This window comes from Balaenoptera acutorostrata, chromosome 1 (assembly GCF_949987535.1).
Source record: "Balaenoptera acutorostrata chromosome 1, mBalAcu1.1, whole genome shotgun sequence".
Lineage (NCBI taxonomy): Eukaryota > Metazoa > Chordata > Mammalia > Artiodactyla > Balaenopteridae > Balaenoptera > Balaenoptera acutorostrata.
Genome location: NC_080064.1, coordinates 160176640 through 160185584, shown reverse-complemented (window position 1 = coordinate 160185584; position 8945 = coordinate 160176640). Strand labels below are relative to the sequence as shown.

General features: G+C 43.8%; 1 protein-coding gene across 4 annotated transcripts; it reads left to right on the top strand.

Annotated features, from left to right (window-relative positions):
• Nucleotides 1-792: 792 nt before the first annotated feature.
• Nucleotides 793-6825, top strand: RAB29 (RAB29, member RAS oncogene family). Of its 4 annotated transcripts, none has more exons than XM_007182808.3 (6): nt 793-884; nt 1312-1437; nt 3377-3448; nt 4129-4310; nt 4604-4725; nt 5009-6825. In XM_007182808.3, exons 1-6 carry the CDS (start codon nt 881-883, stop codon nt 5118-5120), a joined length of 618 nt encoding a protein of 205 aa, XP_007182870.1. In that variant the 5' UTR covers nt 793-880; the 3' UTR covers nt 5121-6825. The 4 variants fall into 4 exon arrangements, with proteins under 4 accessions (XP_007182870.1, XP_007182872.1, XP_007182871.1 ...); XM_007182810.3 differs by having other exon boundaries at nt 810-884; nt 1189-1437; XM_007182809.3 differs by having other exon boundaries at nt 815-884; nt 1194-1437.
• Nucleotides 6826-8945: the final 2120 nt, after the last annotated feature.

Genomic DNA, 8945 nt, shown 5'->3' with positions numbered 1-8945 from the left:
AATGGAACTTATTTTGTTCGCCGTGAAGCTCATGTTCCCTTAACTGCTACCTAAAGGGCAGGTAGGTCAGAAAAGTTACAGGCTAAAAAATTAAAAGTATTTGCAAAACTGTAGTTTAATCGTTATTCATAAGCAACAGCAACAACAACTGGAGGAGGACTGCCAGTGTACCCCAATTAGCTTCCAGCCCAAATGATGTGATGACTAGAGATTGTGGAAGTGAGGATGAGGAACGTCTGTTGTTTTCTGTCTATCTTTACTGCAGTAGCTAGTTATTAAATATTAATAACTAACATTTAACGACATGGGTTTTCCTAAGAGTCGGCCTTTTAATCTGTCCTTGAATTTGACTGATATTGGGTCTTTTGGGAAAAATATAAGAGCTAGCCTTCATCATGTTCACAAGATCCTGGATATGTCCATCCAACTGAAAGAATAGGAAATAGATTTGGAGCATGAGGGATGAGGCTTGAGCTTTTATTAGTGGAATAATGTATGGCATCTATGGAATAATTTTTAATCTTAGCTCCATAAAACTTTTAAAGATAGTGAGAAATCTGTCTGGGGACGGATTTAGGCAGGTGAAATCATGTCGAACAAATCGCTTCTGAAGGATCTTTTCTATTCCAGAATTATTTCAAAATAAGATTCCAAACGGTTGAAAGGATTTGAAACTTTGCATAGTTTTTTTAAAAAGAAAAATAGTGCATAAACTACACTTCCCAGGAGGCCAGGCGGGCGAGTCTCCTCACTCGGCTACTTCTCTTCACCGCGAGGTAAGCTGGGAAATGTAGTGCTCCAAGCAACGCTGCACGTGACGCACGCGAAGGAAGGCAAGAGGGGCTGCGCCGCCTGGTGCGGTACAGGGTCCGGGGAGTCTATGTGTGAGCCTCTCTTTCCCCAGAATTTGGTTTGTGCAGTGCGGGGAGGGCCCCCATCTTCTCCCTGACCGTGAAATGAGCTGGCCCGGGTTCATTCGCCCGCCGGAGCAGCTCCGGGGAAGTCCCGGTGGGTGAGGCACCGTGGTGCCTCATCCCATTTCTCGGTAGCCGGGCGGGGAGGGGGAGAAGGTGAAAACAGTCGGGGGCTCGCAGCTTGCGCCCTGCGCCCCACCCAGGCTGCGGCCGCCGGGGGAGGAAGCGCGCATATAGGTTGAGTGCGAAGTTTCCTTTTTTGCTTTCTCGTCAGAGAAGCCCCAACGGGCGGTTCGGCGGGAATGCCAAACTTCAGTTTGAGCGGGGTCCCGAGCCAAAGGGGTTAAAATAAGCTCTCCCCCCACTTCCCGCCGCCGTATAACGTCCATCCCTCTAGCCATGGGCAGCCGTGATCACCTGTTCAAAGTGCTGGTGGTGGGGGACGCCGCAGTGGGCAAGACGTCCTTGGTGCAGCGATATTCCCAGGACAGCTTCAGCAAACACTACAAGTCCACGGTGGGAGGTGAGACGTCGCTGCGGGGGCGGGATAGACCAGAGGCCGGGATCATGGGACTTGAGCCGTGGACTCAAGTGGGGTGGGGAACGGGGGATTTGGTGTCTTTGGGTCCTTCCCCGGGCCTGGAAATAGGTGTCTGGGATCCTGAAGGGAGGCATGCTGGTGTTTGATTTGCATGCCTCTCTTGGGTTTCCCCCAATTAAGTTCTACCAGCCTGAGCTGATTGTCTGGAAAGAGATAGAGCAAAGCTGTGACGATGGGAAATGGGGGCGGGTGGATGAGAAAATGAGCAATTGCTGCGTTTCGCTAGGGAACTCAAGTCTCCTCCTGCAGCCTTCCTAGCGGTCACTGGCAAATCTCTGCGATCAGTAGAAGCAGCTGAGACCCTCTGGAGCGCCTGGTTAGGTACCAGCTGGGGCTGTTCTGCCTCTCATGGGAGTTACAGACAGCTGTTGAAGGAACAGAAAGGTGTTTAACCTGGCCTCGTGGAGCCTAGCTTTGTTATGGAAATACCTGCATGGGAGGGCCCCTTGGCCACACAATCAGATGCTTATCAAGGCTGACAAGCTGTGTGTTTTTTGTCCATCGATTGCTTAAATAAAGACTAGGACTTCTTCCTAGTGTAAAATATACCACTCTTCTGACCTATCTTCCCCCCACACACACCTTTTTCTCTCAAACTGGGGAGGTGAAGGTGGCAGGGAAGACCAAGAGTTAATTCATTTCTTTCCAGGTTTGGCCTTTGGACTCAACTGTCTTTTCAGAAGTAGAAAAATGCCTTCTAATTAGAAGTTTAGATGGGAAGAGCTGGTGAAGAGGGAAAGTAACAAACATTTATTTATCTCCATTAAAAGAACTTTTTTTAAGGAAAAAAAATTGCAGTAATGTAAATTTTGAAAATGTGTGCTAGTGTTCCTTCTGGAATTTTTTAAAATTAACATGCATTTACATTGCAGTTAAAACACCCTCCTTAAGAACATTCATCAAAATTAAGGGTTTAAGGTTTCAAACAAACAAAAAAAAGTTTCAAAGATTGTTTCCTGACCATTCTGCCCCACACTGCTCAATAATATGAGGGTCCCTATTTCATGGATTTGGTTTAAAAGTATCCCACTAATTTTTAGCAATTGTTCTAGTTTTCCTTTAGTAGAGAATATAATTGACTGGCTAATTTTTGTTCAGTGTTTATTCTTAATTTCCCCTAGCTTTTATTTCTGTCATAGACGTGGAGAAATGTATTTCCAAATCTCAGAAATTATCCTGTTTCTGTCCTTATCAAAAGCTCTCCCGCCACCCCCGCGCCTTAACTCATGGACTCTCAGCATCTACAGATGTGGCAGTAGATTCCAGCACAGCTCTTAAGCATCATCCATGGAGTATCTTCTTCCTGGTGAATCATCTGGGACCTTTTCACTTTATCCCATTCCTGCCCAAGATAATTCCTACAGCCTTATGGAGAATGTAGAATTCCCTGAGGGTGTGTTTTTCTCATAATACAATTGGACTAGAAACCAACACTGAAATGTGTAAGATGCAAAAGCCAACCCACTTACCTCATTTCCCTCTTCTACCCCATCATCCCTTCCCTGAGAAAACCCCCTAAATCTCCCAGAAACTGTTTAACCTGAGATTAGAAGTTGTTTTTATAATTACTCCCATCCTTCTATCCCCAGCCTTAGAGACAAGTAGGATCAAATACATTGGTTTGACAAGAGAGTAAAAGCTAGAGATGCCTTCGGAGATGCATGTGAATTACCTGTCCCACACTTAATACATGAGTGTGGGCTCATCTCAGTCCATTGAGGGCTTAAAAATAACCAAACAAATAAATAATGAATGAATGGGATTGGAGTTGTGTGTCTCTAGGGTTGTAATTGCATATTTGATATGACTGTGGATTTTTTAAGGTAAATTTAATTCAAGTATATTATACATATATTTTCAGTGGATTTTGCTCTGAAGGTTCTCCAGTGGTCTGACTCAGAGGTGGTGCGCCTCCAGCTGTGGGATATTGCAGGTAGGATGGACAAGACTGGACAAAAACAAGGAAGACATTTTGGTTTAACCAACAAGCTCTCAGAGAAAAAGTGGGACAGTGAAACCAGAAGTTTTTTCCTGAAGCTGGAATGATTGAACTGCTCTGAGGATATATAAGCTGAGTAGATGTAGAGCTTTTGTAGTTGTTTTGCCCTGAATAAATGTAGAGCAGTCTCTGTGTGGGTGAGGGGCTGGCAAGGTAGTGAACTGTCCACACCATAGGTAGATGCTCCCACAGCAGGGGGAGGGGGTGCTCTTTCTAGGTTTTCAGCTGACCTTGGTGAGAAACAAGAAAAGAGAAGACAATAATAATAATAGCTAAACCTTATTTATTATGTGCCAAGCACTTTTCTGAGCATTTTAGATTCACTGACTCATTAATCCTTACAACTATCCTATGATAAAAAGCTACTGCTTTTTTCCCCACTTCACAGATGCGCAATCTGAAGCACTGAAAGCTTGACTTGTCTAAAGTCACATAGATAGTAAATGACAGAGCAGGGATTTGGAATTGGGTGATCTGGGCGCAGAATCTGGACTCACCCACTACGCATACTGCCCTCTTTCCCACAATGAAGATGGAAAGGGCAGGGTGTCAGGGAGGGTTCCAAGGCTGGTTCTCAGGATCACCTTCTCAAGAACCGTCTCCTTTCTTCCCAGGGCAGGAGCGCTTCACCTCTATGACCCGACTTTACTATCGGGATGCCTCTGCCTGTGTTATTATGTTTGATGTTACCAACGCCACTACCTTCAGCAACAGCCAAAGATGGAAACAGGACCTGGACAGCAAGCTCACACTGCCTAATGGAGAGCCGGTGCCCTGCCTGCTCTTAGCCAACAAGGTATGTGGTCGATCTTGGAAAATGGCCCCTGGCCTCAATCCGTGGTCAGAGAGTAAGCGTATCTAAAATGCACTCTGATTGTGGGTATCCACTTGCCCTTCTCAAGCTGGCAAAATCTTCTCTACCTCCTTTCAAGAGATGTTGAGACTTTCTTTGGGAAGAATGTTGGCTGTAGATTTCAGATGCTGCTGTTCTAGCCATTGGTGGAACTGTTTTAAATCCACGCGTATCTGAGCAATGTTTCTATTCCCAGGAAGTTTATGGTGTTGCCTTTTATTTATTTTCTTTGCCAGTGTGATCTGTCCCCTTGGGCAGTGAGCCGAGACCAGGTTGACCGGTTCAGTAAAGAGAATGGTTTCACAGGTTGGACAGAAACATCAGTCAAGGAGAACAAAAATATTAATGAGGCCATGAGGTGAGTAGCTCATGCTGTTATGGGGATAGGCACGCAGATTTACCCATCTTCCACTGCAACCCCTTGGACCTTCTTTCCTTGTTTCTGAGCAAACAAGAGCAGACTGAGCCACTGGAATGCCAGCTCCTGAAGGTCAGGGATGCTGTCTTCTCTCCTGAGATAATTGGGGACAAAGGGGCATTTAAACCTTGTGGCTTTACTGAATGCCATCTGGTGACAAGACAGACAATATCTGCCGTTTCTCCATCCAGCTTCTCAGGCTTGTTTTGTACTTGTTTTTTAGAGTCCTCATTGAAAAGATGATGAGCAATTCCAGAGAAGATATGTCTTTGTCCACCCAAGGGAACTACATCAACCTGCAGACCAAGCCCTCTTCCAGCTGGGCCTGCTGCTAGTAGCGCTTGGCTTGTTTTCCCTCCCAGTTCTAGGAGATCCTTCTCTTCCCTTTGGTTGCCCACCCAGCAGTTTTACTAAGTACATTTGAACTGTTTGCTGCTGACTGTCCAGTAAGGAGGGCCATCATCACTAACAAAAGACACGTGGGACCCATGGGCATTTCTGCTGCCTCTCCTGCAAGTTGCCTGTCACTTGCTGCTGGCTCACGGGGACCAGTCAGTGCCTTCTGTCCAAAAAAGATCATCTCATCTCTCAATTTGTGATCTGGGATTTTGTGGGAAGGATTAGAAATCAGCATCTGTGTTTTACGGATCATAATTCTCACCTACTCATGAGCATATTTTTCCATTTGATGTATATTGATATCTCAATCTGATAGGACTTCAGATTGCAAGGAAAATGAGATCAAAGGTCATTTCCCAAATTCCTTGTTGATCATTGCTTTCAGATTCTTTCTGTCTTGGACTTTGAATTTAAACACCTGATTCTGAGATACAGGAGAAGTGGGGCTGGATATCTATGGGTTTAGGGCTACTGGAGGTAAACCAAAAGTCACTATTTTTTTAAGCTTCTCAAGTCATATTAGCTTTCTTTTGTCTTGGTTTTAAGAATAGTTAAGCTTTTAAATGATCTATCTTTGGTGAGAGCGATTCTTTCCCCAAAAAATTAATTCTCACTTTAAGGTTTTCTAGTGTCTCTCTCCCAGTGGGATGGGGACAGGGTTTGCAGGTTGATGTCTTGCCATGTAATGCTGCAAGTGACATCAGTTGGCTGTGGTACCCTGAACTAGGTCTATTCCTCACAGCTCTGAGTCTGAATGGAAGAAGAGGGTCAGATTAACAGAACAAAATCCTATGGGGCAACTTGCTTATGAGCACTTTGGGTGGCTAGCACTTAACAGCCATAGAAAATAAATATTATGTATAGACCTTTGCCTGGGGGTAGAGAGTAGATAGAAAATCATTAGGTAATTTAAGTGCTAAATTGGGTAGAGTTTTTAATATCAAATCACTTCTAGACAGTTTAATTTGTTAAATTCTCACAGGATGGTGATTTATAACCTGCCCAAAATTATGAATATTCTTAGTGAGCTCAGGCTTAGAGCTCTTTGAGAGACACTTACCTAAATAAGTGTTCTAAGTCAGTGGTTCTCAAATCTGACTAATGAGAACCACCTGGGAAGTTTGTTTAACGATTTTAAAATAAAATATTTTAAGATTTCTGTTTCCCAGCCTCAAACCTACTGAACCAAAATGTCCAGGGATGAAGCTTGGGGATTTGTTGTTGTTGTTTTTCAGAGTTTCCCAGGCAATTCTGATCAGCCCGGTTTGGAAACCCTTGCTGGAGAACGTGTTAAAGATGCAGAGACCCAGGCCTTCCCTGGGCTTCTGTAGGCTCCGTTAATTCTCCAGGTGATTTTGACACACACCAGACTTTGAAAAACACTGTCCTAAGAGAGATCAGAGGCCAAATATCAGAGCCTTCGGTGGTTTGTTTGTTTTTAATGCCAATTGTTATAAATTTTGCACCATCTTCTGAGACCTTCAGGTTCTCTTTTGTATTACTCTTTCCAGGTAGGGTTTTTATTACAATGATTCTGAAAATAATAGTGGAATAACAAGTTCTCTGTGAAAATAAAATTGATTTTTATTCACTTGTTTGAACCCCTGAAAAATCACAAATAAATGGGAAATAAGTATTGTATTGATGGTAGTTATTGGCCTTCATTGTGACTTTGTTATTTTATACTGATAGAGTATTGTGGAAATGGAGACTTTATTTTTTAAATACCTTCTTAAAAATGAAGGTAAATGTTATTCTGTTTATCTGTTAATTTACCAGGACTGATTGCCTCATTCCAATTCAGTACTTGATGTAACTTCTCAAATACTGCAATGGTGACCATTTAAAAAACTTGAATATGCTTTCTTTTCCCACTTGCTGACTCAGGATATTCCTGTCTTTTCAAGCATTGCTAGAGGCTGGCCTGCCAGCCCTTCTGGATTTTCTCTCCCAGTTGGTCAACGTTATGGCCCTGAAACTAATTAAAGAAGAAAGTGAAATATTTCTCTTTATGTCCCTATCTATAAAGAAAAGGGAAAGCAATTAAGATAAGGAAGAAGAAAATATTTACATGGTTAGAAATGTGATTATACTAAAAATAATTAGATCCTATCATTTGGATGCTACCTCTTGGGTAAAACTTGTTTGGAACATGGATATCATTGTAGCTCTTCCCTAGAGAAATTTCCATATTTGAGACAAGATGCCCCTTCAACCATCCAGCTGGTCTGTGGCCAAAGAGAAAACATAAGCATTCCCTGCAGACTGTTCTAAGAGACCCAAGGAAGGGCTGAGAACAGAGCTGTGGGATTGTGACTGCCCTGGCTTTCAACTTTGAACAGAATAGCTGAGTGATCAAACAAGCCAGGAAAGGAACCATAAGTCAAGGAAGGCCCCTCAGCATAAGTGATGGTTTGCTGTTTTGTACTGCTGATGAGCCGGAATTGTTCCAAGATGCTGTTACTCACTTTCCTTTCCTATTGCTAGGGAATATTTGGGTCCTTTATTTTTCTCTCATCTCCAGATTTAACTGTTTTCTTTAGGTGGTCTGTCTTCTGTCCTTAGGACACTGTCCCATCTAACAGGAGGCTCTTCCTGCCTGTCCGTTTGTAGGCAGCGGCCTGCTTTTGACATGATCTAAGGCCATGGTTAGAAGATGTAAAAATCTCCATGGTAGGTATTCTGTAAAATCTAGTGACTAGATTGCTCAGGGAAATAAACCTCAGTGCCCTTTTCTCCTTCACCCCGCTTGGTTCACTATGTATAGGAAGAGGCCTCAGCTGTGTACGTGACTCATTTATTAAAACCAAATAACCCCCAAACCTGCAAGTTGGAATGGATAGGAGGCCACTAGAAAATGTGCATTGGGGACTTCCCTGGTGGTGCAGTGGTTAAGAATCCGCCTGCCAGTGCAGGGGACACGGGTTCGAGCCCTGGTCTGGGAAGATCCCACATGCCGCGGAGCAACTAAGCCCATGCGCCACAACTACTGAGCCTGCGCTCTAGAGCCCACAAGCCACAACTACTGAAGCCCGCGCGCCCTAGGGCCTGTGTGCCACAACTATTGAGCCTGTGTGCTGCAACTACTGAAGCTCGCGTGCCTAGAGCCTGTGCTCTGCAACAAGAGAAGCCACCACCATGAGAATTCCGTGCACCACAACGAAGAGTAGTCCCCACTCGCCACAACTAGAGAAAGCCCGCGCACAGCAATGAAGACCCAATGCAGCCAAAAACGATTAAAAAAAAAAAAGTGCATTGGAAAGAACTCTACATGTATTTTTGATTCAGCCATAAATACCAGAGACTTGAGAATATATCTACATATGACCTTTGTTGTTGTTAGAAAACCCTGCCTTCTTTTTGGCTTTCAAGCGTAATCTGAATTCTGTTCAGTTTTATCTGCAGAGTTTCAGTATAATACTGGTATTGCTCTGTTTAGGGTTCTCCAGGGAAACAGAACTAATAAGATATATGTATATATGTGTGTGTGTGTGTGTGTGTGTGTATATATATATATATATGTAAAGGGATTTATTACAAGAATTTGGCTCATGTGATTATGGAGGCTGGCAAATCTAAAACTTATGGAGCTGATGTCCCAGTTAAAGTCCCAAGGCCGGCAGACTGGAAGAGCTGATATTCCAGTTCAAAGGCCACCAGGCAGGAGAATTCTCTCTTACTCAGGACAGGGTCAACCTTTTGTTCTGTTTGGGCCTTCAACTGATTGGATGAGGCCCACCCACGTTAGGGAGAGGAAACTA